The sequence below is a fragment of the Chlorocebus sabaeus genome, chromosome 17 (assembly GCF_047675955.1).
Source record: "Chlorocebus sabaeus isolate Y175 chromosome 17, mChlSab1.0.hap1, whole genome shotgun sequence".
In the NCBI taxonomy this organism is placed as follows: Eukaryota; Metazoa; Chordata; class Mammalia; order Primates; family Cercopithecidae; genus Chlorocebus; species Chlorocebus sabaeus.
In genome coordinates, this window is record NC_132920.1 from 49,891,778 (window position 1) to 49,910,504 (window position 18,727).

At 36.8% G+C, this 18,727-nt stretch overlaps 1 protein-coding gene across 1 annotated transcript in view; it reads right to left on the reverse strand.

Annotated features, from left to right (window-relative positions):
• The window catches only part of CRISP1 (cysteine rich secretory protein 1), a 28,357-nt gene extending 15,974 nt beyond the window's left edge, over window positions 1-12,383 (reverse strand). The window contains exons 1-3 of the mRNA XM_038006160.2: window positions 12,318-12,383; window positions 6,950-7,078; window positions 3,429-3,519 (exon numbers count right to left, since the gene is read on the reverse strand). Of these exons, the coding sequence (XP_037862088.2) occupies window positions 3,429-3,519; window positions 6,950-7,078; window positions 12,318-12,383 (286 nt within the window). The remainder of the gene's footprint in view (window positions 1-3,428; window positions 3,520-6,949; window positions 7,079-12,317) is intronic.
• Window positions 12,384-18,727: the final 6,344 nt, after the last annotated feature.

Sequence of the window (18,727 nt, forward strand, 5' to 3'; positions counted from 1 at the left end):
AGATCAACAAAATTGACAGACCACTAGCAAGACTAATAAAGAAGAAAAGAGAGAAGAAACAAATAGACGCAATAAAAAATGCTAAAGGGGATATCACCACCGACCCCACAGAAATACAAACTATCATCAGAGAATACTATAAACACCTCTATGCAAATAAACTAGAAAACCTAGAAAAAATGGATAATTTCCTGGACACTTATACTCTCCCAATACTAAACCAGGAAGAAGTTGAATCCCTGAATAGACCAATAGCAGGCTCTGAAATTGAGGCAATAATTAATAACCTACAAACCAAAAAAAGTCCAGGACCAGATGGATTCACAGCCGAATTCGACCACAGGTACAAGGAGGAGCTGGTACCATTCCTTCTGAAACTATTCCAATCAATAGAAAAAGAGGGAATCCTCCCTAACTCATTTTATGAGGCCAACATCATCCTGATACCAAAGCCTGGCAGAGACACAACAAAAAAAGGGAATTTTAGACCAATATCCCTGATGAACATCGATGCAAAAATCCTCAATAAAATACTGGCAAACCAAATCCAGCAGCACATCAAAAAGCTTATCCACTATGATCAATTGGGCTTCATCCCTGGGATGCAAGGCTGGTTCAACATATACAAATCAATAAACGTAACCCATCACATAAACAGAAGCAAAGACAAAAACCACATGATTATCTCAATAGATGCAGAAAAGGCCTTTGACAACATTCAACAGCCCTTCATACTAAAAACTCTCAATAAATTTGGTATTGATGGAACGTATCTCAAAATAATAAGAGCTATTTATGACAGACCCAGAGCCAATATCATACTGAATGGGCAAAAACTGGAAAAATTCCCTTTGAAAACTGGCACAAGACAGGGATGCCCTCTCTCACCACTCCTATTCCACATAGTGTTGGAAGTTCTGGCTAGGGCAATAGGCAAGAGAAAGAAATAAAGGGTATTCAGTTAGGAAAAGAAGAAGTCAAATTGTCCCTGTTTGCAGATGACATGATTGTATATTTAGAAAACCCCATTGTCTCAGCCCAAAATCTCCTTAAGCTGATAAGCAACTTCAGTAAAGTCTCAGGATACAAAATTAATGTGCAAAAATCACAAGCAATCTTATACAGCAGTAACAGACATACAGAGAGTCAAATCATGAATGAACTTCCATTCACAATTGCTTCAAAGAGAATAAAATATCTAGGAATCCAACTTACAAGGGATGTAAAGGACCTCTTCAAGGAGAACTACAAACCACTGCTCAGTGAAATAAAAGAGGACACAAACAAATGGAAGAACATACCATGCTCATAGATAGGAAGAATCAATATCATGAAAATGGCCATACTGCCCAAGGTAATTTATAGATTCAATGCCATCCCCATCAAGCTACCAATGAGTTTCTTCACAGAATTGGAAAAAACTGCTTTAAAGTTCGTATGGAACCAAAACAGAGCCCACATTGCCAAGACAATCCTAAGCGAAAAGAACAAAGCTGGAGGCATCACGCTACCTGACTGACTTCAAACTATACTGCAAGGCTACAGTAACCAAAACAGTGTGGTACTGGTACCAAAACAGAGATATAGACCAACGGAACAGAACAGAACCCTCAGAAATAATACCACACATCTACAACCATCTGATCTTTGACAAACCTGAGAGAAACAAGAAATGGGGAAAGGATTCCCTCCTTAATAAATGGTGCTGGGAAAATTGGCTAGCCATAAGTAGAAAGCTGAAACTGGATCCTTTCCTTACTCCTTATACGAAAATTAATTCAAGATGGATTAGAGACCTAAATGTTAGACCTAAAACCATAAAAACTCTAGAAGAAAACTTAGGTAATACCATTCAGGACATAGGCATGGGCAAGGACTTCATATCTAAAACACCAAAAGCAACGGCAACAGAAGCCAAAATTGACAAATGGGGTCTCATTAAACTAAAGAGCTTCTGCACTGCAAAAGAAACTACCATCAGAGTGAACAGGCAACCTACAGAATGGGAGAAAATTTTTGCAATCTACTCATCTGACAAAGGGCTAATATCCAGAACCTACAAAGAACTCAAACAAATTTACAAGAAAAAAACAAACAACCCCATCAAAAAGTGGGCAAAGTATATGAACAGATATTCCTCAAAAGAAGACATTCATATAGCCAACAGACACATGAAAAAATGCTCATCATCACTGGCCATCAGAGAAATGCAAATCAAAACAACAATGAGATACCATCTCACACCAGTTAGAATGGCAATCATTCAAAAATCAGGAAACAACAGGTGCTGGAGAGGATGTGGAGAAATAGGAACACTTTTACACTGTTGGTGGGATTGTAAACTAGTTCAACCATTGTGGAAAACAGTATGGCGATTCCTCAAAGATCTAGAACTAGAAATACCATATGACCCAGCCATCCTATTACTGGGTATATACCCAAAGGATTATAAATCATGCTGCTATAAAGACACATGCAGACGTATGTTTATTGCAGCGCTATTCACAATAGCCAAGACTTGGAATCAACCTAAATGTCCATCAGTGACAGACTGGATTAAGAAAATGTGGCACATATACACCATGGAATACTGTGCAGCCATGAAAAAGGATGAGTTTGTGTCCTTTGTTGGGACATAGATGCAGCTGGAAACCATCATTCTCAGCAAACTATTGCAAGAACAGAAAACCAAACACCGCATGTTCTCACTCATAGGTGGGAACTGAACAATGAGATCACTTGGACTCGGGAAGGGGCACATCACACACTGGGACCTATTATGGGGAGGGGGGAGGGGGGAGGGATGACATTGGGAGTTATACCTGATGTAAATGGCGAGTTGATGGGTGCTGACAAGTTGATGGGTGCAGCACACCAACATGGCACAAGGATACATATGTTATAAACCTGCACGTTGTGCGCATGTACCCTAGAACTTAAAGTATAAAAAAAAAAAAAAAAAAAAGATGGGCTCATTTTTGAGCACCTAAAATTATCTTATGGGCAGCTGTGCAGGGCTGCATATAACTTATTTCTCAACTGCATTACCGTTCCAAAGCTAAGAAGATCCCCTGGTGTTATTGTTCAGTAGCTAAAGTAACTACACAGAATGGAGACCTAGGTCTCTAGCTGCTCACTCCACTCTTCTGCAATACTGAGAGTTTTGATTCATTTCTCCTGATGGTCAGAGCTTGGAATCTGAAAACTTCAGAACTTGGAATCTGAAAACTTAAAGATATAAACCTTAAAAATTAATGAGTTAAAAACAGTGTAATAGTCCACAACTCACTGCCATGTATGACCCAGTGCAAACAAGGAAATCTAGATGACCTAATTTACTTTCATCAGGGTACATAACAATCCCTGTTTTACTATTGTTTTTTTTTTTCTTTTTAGTCCAAAGGCGGGTCATAGAGACACACACTTACTTGGAAGTCTCCTCTCAAGGGGGTTGCTCTCTGTCATATCACAATAGCGTGAAAAAGTTTTGGCATTTTGTGCAGCCTCTTCACTCCAACTCTGTAGTGGAAAGAAAAAAAAAAAACAAGCACATCGTCCAATTAATATTTTCATAAGATTCTAATTTATTGTTTCTAATAATCCATGAGATATAATATCTTCAATTGTATCAACTAGAAATATAAATAACGAGATTACTATTAAACGTTCTAGTAGAAAGAGAAAGACAACAATTTCAATGTATTATGTTGGCCCTTGAATTCACAAATTCAAAATTTGTTAATTACATTCAGAGATAGATTCTCTCACAGATGTAGTAGAGAATTTAAGTAACTGCTTCCAGGGAAACAGACCAGAATTACCTAGTAATTTATTTGTAGTTTAAACTCAGACATGTTATTTTATCTCTTTGAATCTCAGTTTATCCGTCTGGAAACTGTTAGCTGTAATTTATGCCCAACGGTTTGTTCAAATGTGATAATCCAAGGAATACAACTAAGATGTGATCAATCTTATGTATTGAATAAATGATGGCTGTGATTAGAAGCAAGGACACAGTCACATTTATATCTAAAATTATGAATAACAAAAATGGAAGCTAACTCCACATGCCAGAATCTGTCGCCAATTTTGTGTGTATCTTCTCTCACTTTAACCTCAGAGCAACTCTACAAAAGAGATAATATTATATCCATTTGTAAATAAGGTAACTAAGGCACAGAGATGTTAAGTAACTTTTAGGGGGTCACACTACATATAATTGACAAAATAAGAATTTGAATCCACTTACGATGGCTTTAGAGTATGTATTCTTGAATCTCAGTGTGCATCAACTATGCTGAGTTGAAGCATTTGGTCAGGTATGAGTAAGTAACAGCTATTCTCCCAGTGCAGAAAGGGAGAAATTCTGCATCTGTAAGTATGACACTCTGTGGTAAACCATCTCCCTAACATTCTTCTATCATTGTGGTGTATATGAAACTGCCCAATTTTTACAAAGAACTGAGCCTATGAACATTTGTCTTATCTGAGTTCCTTTGTCAGGAAACCCACCATCAGGCCCCTCAGGTGGTAGCAGGGAACTGAGGCTTTCCTGATCACCACACCTGGGCAAGGAGACACAGCTACTACCTGTCGACCAGCTCCTCTTTCTTGTCCCTCCTATATAAACCTGTAACTTTGGTTGGTTAAGGAGAGGGAAGGATTTGACAGGCTGACATCACCCACAACAAAGTCTTTCTTCTCAGGCAATGGGCAATACTCATCTAGTGACTGGCTTTCTGTGCTTCAAGCAACTATACCTTGACTGAACGCCTGTTGTTCAGCAGCATATACGTCCATTTAAAAGAATATCCTTATATGTGCATATAACACATTGCCAACAGAAAGTGTAGAGTTTATTTTTACCATGTTTTTGTGTAAATCATTCAGCTACTCTTTAGACTGTTTGGAGGACATTCATTTTCAGTATCGTCCTGAGCATGTAAAGTTTAATTATTATATGTATTTGCTGCCATCTTGTGGTCAACTTTTTGAATTACCCTTGGGGTTGAATTTACTAAACCATGAGACGAATTAAATAACTCATTAGCTTAGCACTGGGTAAAACCATGGTTTTGCAGGTTTTGATCGTTTCAAGCAAAAAAAAAAATTATTTTAGTTATGGCTATGTCTAACTTTTGAGCAGAAATGACACAACACATCTACCAGTGTATAGGCTCTCTGGGCTGGGGGAATAACACGGCATTCACTAGCAAAGAAAACTTACGGGAACTGGAACTTATCTGGTTAAAATATAGCAGGACGTTTGCACTTTGAAGAAGCTGTATAGGACATTACCTCTGATTAATGTTGGTGAGATACTCCTTTTTTGAGACATATTCACAATTAAAATTGAAGTTTGTATCTATGATCATACCAAAGCTCGGAATTTCAGCTTTAACAAGTGACTCTGCTTTAGTTCTAATATTGTGTTCAGAAACTATTTTTTTTTTTTTAACAAAATCTCTGCCTGGTAATTGTGGTTAACTCTTCAGTCCTATTGTTCCTTAAATTTGCTGTTGCTACTTCTAATCCTATATATGTCCTATGCATTGTTTGTGGAGCAGCTGAACCCTCATATTTCTTTTGAAATAGTTCTCAGTTTTACTGGTACACTTACTTTTATCATCTTGTTGACATTTCATACCTTTGTACCTTAGCGCTTGAATATATGCATTCTTATATTGTTTCCAGTTTTTCTTCTGTATTTGCCTTTCATCTCCAATCTCAAATCAGAGGCTATATTTTTCACGTTTCTTTAACCTTGTTTGTACCTCCTAGGTAAACTTATTTGCTCATCTGGCAACCAAGGAATTTGGACTCTACTTCTCCAGCTCCTTGGATCTGGCCCACTTGCATTTTAATCTGGGCCCCAGTTCTTAAGATTTTGAATAAACTCCTCAATTTTCCTTAGGTTCAGTGTCATAATATGTAAAATGAAGAAAATTGTATTGGAAGAATGCAATGAGCTAATGTAACAAGGTATTTGAAAAATGCCTGTAAATAATAAACACAACATGTATGTTTGCTACACCACCATGCAGGAATGCCTATGAAAGCTATTGATTTTTATCTTTAGTTCAAATATCTCTTTGGATTTTAAAGCGATTAAGAGATAAATCTCAAAATCATTTATCTATTTCCTTGTTTCATCCTCTTCATCATTTGTAAGAGAAAGGTGTTCCTTAGAATCACCCTCCACAGCCTGCACTGTTTCTAACCCTTGTTGCTATAGGCTGGTCCAGGGTTCAAGGAAGCAGGTTGAGGGTGCTCATGAAACTGAGTGATGCTGCTGGATAACAAATGTGGGAGTAATCACCTAAACACCTGAGACTTCCCTAAATTTTTCTTGTAGCAGAGCATAGCAGGTTTATAATGAAAGAATTTCTCTTCCTCTTTATGGGATGCAATGATACTGGGGGATAAATTTGCCAATATTTATTTACCTGGCCACATCAACTAACTAGATATCTGGACATTTTAACTGTAGGAAGAGTGTTTTAGCCTCTGGACTACTGCCCAATGAAGACAGCTATGAAATGCATGGATAACTTGTTGATCAGTATTTGTCGTATATACTGGCAGCATAAGCATCAGCTGGGAGCTTGTGGCGGTCTCCAGGTCAGACCTCCTGAATCAGGATATCAGACACCAAGAAAGTGTGCTTTACTAAGTTCTTCAGGTAATTCTTGAGTACATGAAAGGCTGAGAAGCACTGCCTTAGAGTATTGAGGAATGAAGCTAGGCTGGCTGAGCTCTGTCCTTGACTAACCATGCAATCATCAGAAAGTTACTTACCTTCTCTGGGTCTCTGTTTCTTCCGCTACATAAAATATTTGTTGTGAAGATAAAACTTTTAGCACTTTGAAAGTGTGTAGAACTTAATAAAAACTCAGTAAACACCACTACTATTATTGCCATCATGGTTGTTGCTATTGTTCGATCTTACCATCTTCAGCATGTTGCTGGCTGGTGGAACTACTCCTCTTCTGAGAGTGTTGTGTATATTAACGATCTCTTGTTGTACATCTGGCAAGTCAGTGACGAGCTTATTAAATAGGTTTTTAGCTGATTTCCTCTGTTACCAGAAAAATATTAATTAGTGTTACTTCTTTTAAGTGGAATTTGTCACATATATTTTGCAGACCTATAGGCAATGCAAATTAATACTTTATATTAAACAGTGATTTATAGCATTTTCAAATTTATAGTGTCTCATTATATTGGATTCCGTTTCTCCAGTACTAGTTTTGAGGATTTCTGAACATCAGGATGACATTACATTAGTCTTCAGAATAATGCACTGGTTATCCTGTGATTAGGGTTTTTCCAGGTTCATACTTTGGACGATGATGAAGCACTTTTTATTGGGCAATAAGATCCACAAAGGAAGATACCTTCAAAGCATGCCTGTTACTTACTTCTCTGGATTATTCTCCACACACCACCCACCCTGCGACAACTGTACTCTCTACTTCCCAAATAAACTACTTCCACTTGAACCCTTGTCTAGTGGTGTGTGTCTGGGAGAACCCAAACTAAGAAATTCATTACTGAGGACAAAGCCGCAAGTGCTATCAACACAAATTCTGTGTCTTCTTCCTGTTCATATGAGAAAACGTCAATGCTCTCAAGTGTATGTGTGGGAGAGTATAACATAGAATTCAAATTCAGCCTACAATCTTGAATTCGTGACTGTTCTTTTCATTTATTTTTTTTTATTCTGAAACTCACTAAGAAGAAAAATACATGACCAAAGTATTTAGTTTAGCATTAATCGCTATAAAGAGCATTATTGTGTGTGTGTGTGTGTGTGTGTGTGTGTGTGTGTGTGAGAGAGATATCACATGCACTTCATACCTTTTTTAAAAAATGTAGCAGAACTAATGTACTATAATGTGAGGGGTGTCTGTTGCTTCCTTAATACCACATGACCATCAGCACAATTTATGAATGCGTAAGATCTAACACCATAACTTACACAAATAAAGAAGTATTCACTGTCATTTATATCAACAGTTTAGGGTATGGGGAGAAAACTTAAATATGGAATTCAGAAGACTCCTCTAGAGACTGTCTCTATGGACATATTCACATGGCGTTATTTTTTTCTCACATTGCAAGTCACTCTGATTTGGACTAGAGGAAAGGCTGAGGACCCACATGATTCCACATACTATTTCCAGATTACAACTCTCCTTGCTCCTCTGAAAACCTTTGCGGTATGGAAACTCATGACATTTGCTTCTCACACCTCATTCTTGAACATTTATTTAACATCTTATCATGGGTTTTTTTTCCTACTTCCTCTCTTTCCTGGAAATTGTGTTTCCTGAAACGAATTCATCTTTTCCACTCAGATTTCTGAAGTCAACTCAAAGGACTTTAATATCCACATGGATGAATCCAACCCTTTGATGTCTCAGGCCCTTAAAATCTTCCTCTTCTAGACTTCTCCTTCAATCATCTTTATCCTCACTTTAATGGTCACCAACTGTATCTCACTACATCCCAAAACATCATACCGCTCAAATCACCTGGTCAAGCATTTCCCCGCCTGATCAGAAATTCCTGTTCTTCCAAGTTGCCAAGATCAGACATTCTGACTGTTCTTCAATATAATTGAGCCTGCTAACTCATTCTTCATTTTCTCTACTAGCCCTCTCTTGTCTTTCCTTTCATCTCTATCTGTGTTCTCTAATTTCACAACTCTCCTTTTGCAATATTTAATCTTTTGTCTGCACACCATCATCTAGAAATGCCTAACTAAAACACCCCAACTTTAGATGAGACTGACAATTCTCCTGCCTGTTCTATCAGCTGAGCATTGCCAGAAAAATGTCTCAAAAAACAACACAGCACATATCTGCATGACTCCAAATCAGTAAGATTGACCTCAAATAGTTCCTTAATTCTGCTAATCAATTCTAATGAATTGTTTGGTTAACTCACTCTGTCACTCTCCACATTACTGTAGAACTTTTGCACTCTCCTCTATTCACAACTACCTTCTCTCAGCAGATTGTGAAACATCCTTCTTCCTTCAGTAAAGAGAAGCAATCAGAGGGCAGCTGCTTCAAATGTCTTACCCAGTCTGTCAATCTACCTGTATCTGTCCCCTTTCTTTCCTCTTCTTCTGTGGTACAAGTGAATAGGTCATTCTTTCTAATCTTTCTAAGGCTCAACTCTCCAACAGTGTTATTTAGTCCATTCTCTTCTACCTTTTTCCCAAATCTTACATTATTTTTCATTTTGTTTGCTGTCAGCCACCCTTTTTTTTTTTTTTTTGCCCTTCCCAGTCCTGTTTATTTATGATTATGCAGCTTATATCTTTTTTTGAGAAGAAGTCCTGCTCTGTTGCTTGGAGTGGAGTGCAGTAGCATGATCTTGGTTCACTGCAGCCTCTACCTCCCAGGCTCAAGTGATTCTCCTGCCTCAACCTCCCAAGTAGCTAGGATTATAGGCATGCACCACCATGCCTGGCTGCATGCTACTTATATCTTAAAACAAATAAACAAGCAAACATCTCTTCGTTTACCTTACTTTCCCATTCAACTATTGTTCTCTGTCTCTGCTCTCTTTCCCTATCTATATTCTGGAAAATATTGCCAACTCTGGCTGTCTACAATTGCCCAAGTAATAGAGCCTTGTATTTACCTCCTCCCATTTTTTCAATAATATGTTCTCTATCCTAGGTGATCCACCTTCCCTGCTGCTTAGGCATTAGGCAATGTCTGGAGAAATTTGAAGTTGTCATGATGGGCATGATAGGGGGAGATAAGATTGCCATCTTAGAATAGAGAGCAAGGATGCTGCTGCTAAATTCCTGCAAGGCCCAGGACAGCCCTCCCTGAAACAAATAATTATCTCATACAAAATGGCAATGAGGTTTAAGTTGGGAAATGCCTCCATTAAAAATATTCCTATTAAGGTCTCTGAGAAGCTCAATTTGCATATGCAATATTGTTTTAATGACTTTATTCTACTTAGTTTATTGGCAGCTGACTCCTCTCACTAAGCTTTCGGTGTAGAAATAGTCTTTCTTTTGGTGTGAGGAACAAAACACTCTCTTTATTTTATCCTTCCTTTCAGACTTCTCTGTTTCTTTCACCTGGACTGATTGTGGCTACTGTCTAGCTTTCCACTGGCCTTCCTGAATCCACTAATGCTTTACTACATCTACATTCTCTGTCCCACTCCTTGATCCATTCTTTCATAATCCAGTCTCCAGTCATCATTCAGAGCAAAAATTTTAAAACATAGACACAATGGAGTCACTTTACTGTTAAAAGTCTTCAACAGTTTACCATTCATAGAAAGAGAAACTCAAATCTTTAACAAGGCCTTTGAATATTCTGTTTATTCTCAGCCTCTATCTAGGATATGTGCCCTTATCTCTGCTGTAGTCACATTAATTTTTTTTTTTTTTTTTTTTTTTTAGTTATCTGAGTTTCCTTCCTGCCATAGAATATTTGCCCATGCCTGTATCTTTGATAGTACATCTTGTTAGTTTGCAAGGCCAACTTATTCTTCAGATCGCAGGTATACCATGTGCTCAGAGAAGTCTCTAATTAACTCAGAGAAGATTCAGCCTGCCTGTTATCTGATCATAACTCTCTATAGCTTTCCTTAAGAAAACGATTTGTGTAACACCTACCAGATTGTCGTGGAAAACTACCTGTATAAAAAGTAAAAACAATTTCTGTTAAATTAGATGCTTAATATCCCAGCAAACACTGCCACTTGTGGAAGTTTAAAATACAATTCAGGTCTGGTAGTTAGTCCATTTGATTTCTACCTGGAATCTGAAAAAAATAAAGCATAATACTATTTTTGTTGGTAAATTGGAGCACATTATTTACTTTAACTGAAACTCATGTTTAAAGTTTATGTAATAAATTTGTGTTGGGGGCTTAATTTATCTTCTTGTTTAAATTTAAAATTCTTAAGCCTTTATTTTATGACCAAACTGTCTACAAAATTGTATGAAAATATTCTAATAGATCTCCGTTATAAAGCATAAACATATTGTTTTATCAATGCCTTCTACTTTTTCTTTTGTATTCTTGGTCAAAAGCGGATTGGGTATGGTTTCCCTTGGATGGGTGGAGTTCTACTTATCTACTCTTTGCTCTGGACTTTTAACTAGCGATGCTAATTTCATCTTTCACATGACAATCTGGGTTAGGCTGTTTCCCAGAATTTGGCCTAAGTGGTCTAGACAGCCTAGTACTAGGTCTTGATGGCAAACATAGGTTTCTGACTGTTTGCCCTTTTCCCATGCCTCTGGAATGGTGGCTACACTTCAGATTAGCTTTTTCCTTATTATGAAGCATGAAGATCACCCTTCCACACTGGGGAAGTAAAATGGTCAGAGAATCGGAGGGAAGGAAGAAGTCTTATTCAGGACTCTAATTCAGGACACTAATTCCAACTTACCGGAGGATTATTGGGCATTAAACAGGAGCTCCACCTAGTCTCTCTTTGGGGAAGAGGAGTGAGTAATAGGATTCAAATACCAAACCAACACCCTAATAGCCTACTGCATATGGATTTTCTTTCCACAATAAAACTAAGTGCCTTTTATTTCTTACTTCTCTACCTGGCCTATGAAAATATTTTCTATACCAAGGTTTTCTATACCATGGTTTTTTCTATACCACTCATTTTCTATACCAAGGTTATTTACTTCAGTTTGTCATAAAATTTTGGGTAAATTAAAATATATATTATTTTCTTTATACCATTGAAGTTATTGAAAGGTGAATATTATTGGCTGATCATAGAATATTATGTCATTGGGTGTTCTACTTCTGTTTTGTGACTGTTGAAGTTATTGTTTTTAATTATTAGTGAGATTAAGGTAGCCTATGGAATTCAAACTGCTAATCAACTCCTCATATCGCTCTTTGTGCTGTTGGCACCTTTCCATTTTATATTTAATTTTGATGCTTTAAATTATTGTTATAGTAAAAAATTATATAGTTCATCTGCATTCTCAGCTTTTTCCCTGTATTATCCAGAGAGGCCACAATGAAATAGATATGGACCCATGGAGCTAACCGATTAAGTATAATTTCAGGCCCTGCCATGTCTTATTCCTCAGATATTGGCCATATGACTCAACTTTCCTATTCTTTGGTTCTCTCCTTTATAAAATGGTATTAAGATGAGTACTCGCCTAACAGGGCTATTGTGAAAACAAACTGAGTAATGGGTGTAGCAGTCTCACAACAGTGCCTCTGATGTGAATTCTATTAAAGTGTTAGCTCTTATCTTTATTTAGAAAGTAATTATGAAACCCAACCCTCACATACTTTCATGGACAACATAGGCAGTAAGCAAGCAGCAGCAACCAAAAACAAGAGGTGTTTAATTTCCATCCCTGAAAAGAAAAATAACATAATTTTAGATTATTCTCAATTCATAGGATAACATCTTGTAATAAACTTTATTTAAACCACTTTTGCATGTGTTTGCAATATTTTCCCTAAAAGAAACCTTTAGGATCCAAACAAGGTTTAATGTGTTAGTCATTAGGACCCAGATAGGAAGGCAGGACTGTTGTTTGAAGGATAGTAGACTCTCAAAAACATAAATTTTTTTAATCCCTGGACCTTCGAATATGTTATATTGTGTGACATAAGGGAATTAAGGTGGCAGATGGAATTCAAACTGCTAAATAGCTAACATTAAAGTAGGGAGATTTTCCTGGAATATCTGGGTGGACCTAATGTAATCACAAGGGTATTTAATGTTGAAGAGGAAGTCAAAAGAGTCAATGTCAGTGATGAGCATGAGACAGACTTGACCAGTCATGCTGAATCTGAAGACAGAGGAAGATACTGCAAGCTAAAGAATATGGATAGCCTCTGGAAGTAGGAAAAGGTAAGGAAACAATTCTCCCCATAGTTTCCCTGTTGACATCCTGATTTTAGCCCAGGAAGACCTATCTGAATTTCTGACCTCCAGAACAGTAGGATAATAAACCTATATTTATTTTAGAACATTCAATTCTAAAATAAATTCATAAAATTCAATTTATGATAACTTGTTATAGTAGCAAGAGGAAACTAATATAAGAAACGGAAAGATTATATTTAAACTCTCCATCAGCTACAAAGAAGAGGAGTAATTTGGTATTGCTAATTTATGTAAGTGACTTAGAGATATTCCATAATATCTGATCACCTTGCTAAGCACGGTTGTCATTATGAGTCTAACAAATCAGAGCTAATGTACCCTCTCCTTTCTTTTTAGTTAATATAGCTAGTTAACTCTAGGATATTAATAAGTATAGATTATTGAATTTAGTTGGCACCTTCTTTTCACCATCTGCGAAGTTTATTTCTGAATTAATCCTGCTGTGTGAGAAGCAAAAAAGGCTAACAGTTTGGTTCTCATTTTACAAAAGCAAGCACTCTTAAAGAACAAGTTACCAGATTTGTGCAGAATAATACGGGGCAGACAATTACTCGTGCTTTTCCCCCCAATGACGTAGTTTACCACTGCTCTCACGCTTCCCATGCTGACTGCCAGACACGCTCAATGTGAGAGAGAACTCTCAAAATCAGTTCTTTCAGAGAACATACACACGTAAACAATCTCACCTTTATCATTCTTTTTTATCTATTTCCTTGCCTTTCTCTCTCCCTCCAAATGTTCACATAGCCTCACATTTCAAGATTTATTGTAATATGGTGACACGGATGATGAAATATTCCTTTTTCTTACTAATCCTCAAAAAATCTAGTAAAGCAGACAATATTAACCCTGAGGTAACTGAAAAAAAAGTAAAATAAAAGGGAGATTCTGAGGGGAGGGGCTTCAAGAGAGATAGCTGACTAAGCATCTGGCACTTGCCTTCTCCACAAAGAAGAACCAAAATAAGGAGTAGATAATTAAACTCCAAATAGACCATCTAGTATTCAACAGATAAGTGACATGAAACACCTAAAGCAAGGAAGGAGAGAAAAACAAGGCAGTCTGCTCAGTTGGGATTGGCTGGGAGCCTGGAAAGACTCCTTAATGTATGGAAAGGGTAAGAGAGTGACTCCCACTAATGCACATTTTCATCATGGACTTCTGCATCCTAGCCATTGGGATGCCTCTAGACCCTCACAGACCACCCCCCCTGCCCCGAGGCTACCAAAGAGTTGCCTGGAGACTGCCCAAAGGCACAGTTCCAGAGGAGAGTTCACGGTGGGTCCCATGGGTTTCACACACCCTTGAGTGCTAGGCAGCTACAGAAGGGTCCTTTATTGAGGTCTTATTCCCAACCAGGCTGCATTCTGCACAGGGTCCCAACAGCCCTTGCATATCCACATCTCTGGAGCCACATTGACATTTCCCACCTGAAGTGTCTGCTGCTCCTAGCTGCTGTTGCCAGAGACGATATATTTAACAAGTGCTGAAAGAAAAAAAAAAAAAAAAGAAACTTCCACCTATGGATACTATAACCAAGAAAGTTATCCTTCATAAATGAAAGATTTAAAAAACGTATATTCCAGACAAGCAAAAGCTAAGGGAATTTGCTACCATTAGACTGGCCCTACTGGTAATGCTTAAAGGAGTCCTACACATGGAAGTGAAAAGATATCTACTATCATGAAAACACACAAAAGTATTAAACCCACTGGTAGAGCAAACACAAATAAGGAAGAGAGAACACTCAAATGTTATCACTAAGTAAAACCAGCTGACCACAATGATAATAAGAGAAAAAGGAAACAAAAAATATACAAAACAACCAGTAATTAACTAACAAAATGACATATCAATGATAACATTGAACATAAATGGATTAAATTTTACACTTAAAAAACATAGAGTGACTAAGTGGATTAAAATATAACCCAACTATATTCTATCTATAAGAAACTCATCTCACCTATAAAGACAGATATAGAATGAAAGTAAAGGGATATAAAAAGATATTCCATGCAAATGGAAACCAAAACCAAGCAGAAATAGCTACAGTTATATAAGATACAACAGACTTTAAGTTCAAAATAGCAAAAGCAGACAAAAAATGTCATTACGTAATGAAAAAAGGAATCAATTCAGCAAGATAAAGTAACAATTCTAAATGTATACACCCAACAATGGAGCACCCAGATATATAAAGCAAATATTATTATATCTAAAGGGAGAGATAAACTCCAATGCAATAATAGTAGGGACTCCAACACCCTACTCTCAGCATTAGACAGCTCATATAGATAGAAATTAACAGATAAACATTGGATTTAAATTGTATATTAAACCAAAGGAACCTAACAGACATTTATATAACATTTTATCCAACAGCTACAAAGTGCACATTCCTCTTATCAGCACATGAAACATTCTCTAGGATGGACCATATGTTAGAAAACAAAACAAGTCTCAACGAATTTTTAAACATTGAAATGATGTCAAGTATCTTCTCTTACTACAATGAAATAAAACTAGAAATCAATAACAAGAGGAACTTTGGAAACTGTAAAAAATGTGGAAATTAAACGGCAGACTCCTGAATGACCATTGGGTCAAGGAAGGAATTAAGGAGTAAATCAAACATTTTTTTAAACAAATAAAAATGGAAATACAGCATACCAAAACCTATGGGGATACAGCAAAAGCAGTGCTAAAAGGCAAATTTATAGTGACAAACAACTACCTCAAACAAAAGAAAGATTTTAAATAAACAATCTAACAATGCACCTCAAGAATGAAAAAAAAAAAAAAAAATTGCCGGGCGCGGTGGCTCAAGCCTGTAATCCCAGCACTTTGGGAGGCGGAGACGGGCGGATCACGAGGTCAGGGGATCGAGACCATCCTGGCTAACACGGTGAAACCCCGTCTCTACTAAAAAATACAAAAAACTAGCCGGGCGACATGGCGGGCGCCTGTAGTCCCAGCTACTCGGGAGGCTGAGGCAGGAGAATGGCGTGAACCCGGGAGGCAGAGCTTGCAGTGAGCCGAGATCCGGCCACTGCACTCCAGCCTGGGCGACAGAGCGAGACTCCGTCTCAAAAAAAAAAAAAAAAAAAAAAAAAGAATGAAAAAAAAAATAAGGGCAAATCAAACCCAAAACTGGTAGAAGAAATCACAAAGTTCAGAGCAGAACTGGACAAAATAGAGACTTTAAAAAATAATACAAAGGATAAAAAAAGTTGAACTTTTGAAAATATAAACAAGACTGATAAACCAGTAGGCCAAGTAACCAAGATAAAAAAGAGGAGACCCAAATAATAAAATCAGAAAAAAAGAAGATATTACAATTGTCACTAGAGAAATACAGAAGACCACAAGACAATCATGGATAACTGTATAATAACAACTGAAAATTTTAGAGAAAATGAATGAACTCCTGGAGACATACAACCTACCAAGATTGAACCAGAAAGAAATAGAAACCAGAGCTGACCAATAATGAGTAATGACATTGAATTGTAATAAAAACTCTACCAATAAGAAAAGTCCAGGGTCAGATGATTTCACTGCTGAATTCTACCGAGTTGTCAAAGATGAACTAACACCTATTCTTCTCAAACTATTCCAAAATATTTCAGGAAAAGTAAAGTTGCCCTAATTCATTCTAAGAGGCTGGCATTACTCTGATACCAAAACCAGACAAGAATGCAACAAAGAAGAAATCTATAGGCCAATATCCCTGATGAACATAGATTCAAAGTTCCTTAACAAAATACTAACAAACCAAATCCAACAGCACATGTAAAATATAATGGACAATGATCAAGTGGGATTTATAGCAGGGATGCCAGGATGGTTCGACATATGCAAATCAATAAATGTGACATATCACATTAACAAAATAAGGGAAAAGAACCATATGGTAATCTCAATAGACTCCTTAAAAGCATTTGATAAAATTTAACATCTCCTCCTAACAAAAAACTCCCAACAAACTAAGCATTGAAAGAATCTAACTTGGCCAGGCACGGTAGCTCACACCTGTAATTCCAGCACTTTGGGAGGCCGAGGTGGGCAGATCACTCGAGGTCATGAGTTTAAGACCAGCCTGGGCAACGTGGTGACACCTCGTCTCTACTAAAAATACAAAATATTAGCAAGGCGTGGTGGCACGTACCTGTAGTCCTAGCTACTCAGGAGGCTGAGGTGGGAGAATTAGTTGAACCTAGGAGCTGGAGGTTGCAGTTAGCCAAGATCATGCCATTGCACTCCAGCCTGGGTGACAGAGAAAGACCCCATCAAAAAAAAAAGGAAAAAAAAAAAAAAAAGAACATAACTCAACATAATAAAGGCCATATATGACAAATCCACATCTAGCATCACACTAAATGGGCAAAAGCTGAATGTCTTTCCTCTAAGACCCAAAACAAGACAACATTGCCCATGTTCAGCACTCTTATTTAACATAGTGCTGGGAAGTCCTAGCAAGAGAAATCATGCAAGAGAAAGAAATAAAAGGCATTCAAATTGGGAAAGAGAAAGTCAAATTGTCACTCTTTCCAGATGATATGATCTTGTATCTAGAAAACCTAAAGACTCTACCAAATTCTTAGATCTGATAAGTAAGTTAAATAACTTTGCAAGACACAAAATCAACATGCAAAAATCAGTAGTGTTTCAAATAAAATACCTAAAGATAAATTTTACCAAAGAGGTGAAAAAATTCTACAAGGAAAATTGAAAAAGTCTTATGAAAGAAATTGAAAAAGACACAAATAACTAAAAGTAATCCCATGCTCATGAATTAGAAAAATTAATTTTGTTAATATAACCATGATGTCTAAAGTGATCTACAGATTCACACAATTCTCATCAAAATACCAGTGTCATTTTCCATAGAAATAGAAAAAAAGTCCTACGATTAAATGGAACCAAATATAGCTTAAATAGCCAAAGCCATTCTGAGCAAATAGAATAAAACTAGAGTCATGATACTACCTGAGTTCAAAGTATATTACAAGTCTCTAGTAAATAAAAATCGAGGTATTGCTATAAAAATAGATACATAAAAGAGAGAACCAATAAAATGGAAGAGAGAACCAAGAAATAAACCCACATACATACAGCCAACTGACTTTTGACAAAGACACCAAGAGCATTCATTAGAAAAAGGATATCCTCTTCATTAATGGTGCTAAAAAATTGGATGCTCATATGCATAAGAATGAAAGTGAACCCTTATTTTTCACCAAATGTGAAAATAAACTTAAAATAGATTAAAGACTTAAACACAAATCTTGGAACTATAAGATTATTAGAAAAAATCATAGGAAAAACTTCAGGACATTGATCTAGACGAAGCTTTTATTATTGAGACCTCAAAAGCACAGACAACAAGAACAAGAATAGGTAAATGGGACTGTTAAACTAAGAACTTCTTCACAGCAAAGAAAACAATCAACAGAGTGAATGGCAATGTGTTTAATGGAAGTAAATATTTGCAAATATTCTTGACTAATATCCAGAATATGTAAGAAACTCAAACAACTCAACAGTGAAAAAACAAATAATCCTATTAAAAAGTGTGAAAGGACTTTTGATGAATAGATATTTCTCAAAAGAGGACATAAGAATGGCCAAAGAATATATGAAAAAATATTCAACATCACTAATCATCAGGGAAATACAAATTAAAACAACAATGAGATATTATCTTGCTCCAGTTAGAATGACTATTATTAAAAGACAAACAATTACTGATGCTAGTTATGGATGCTAGTGAAAAAAGATCTCTTATATGCTGTTGATG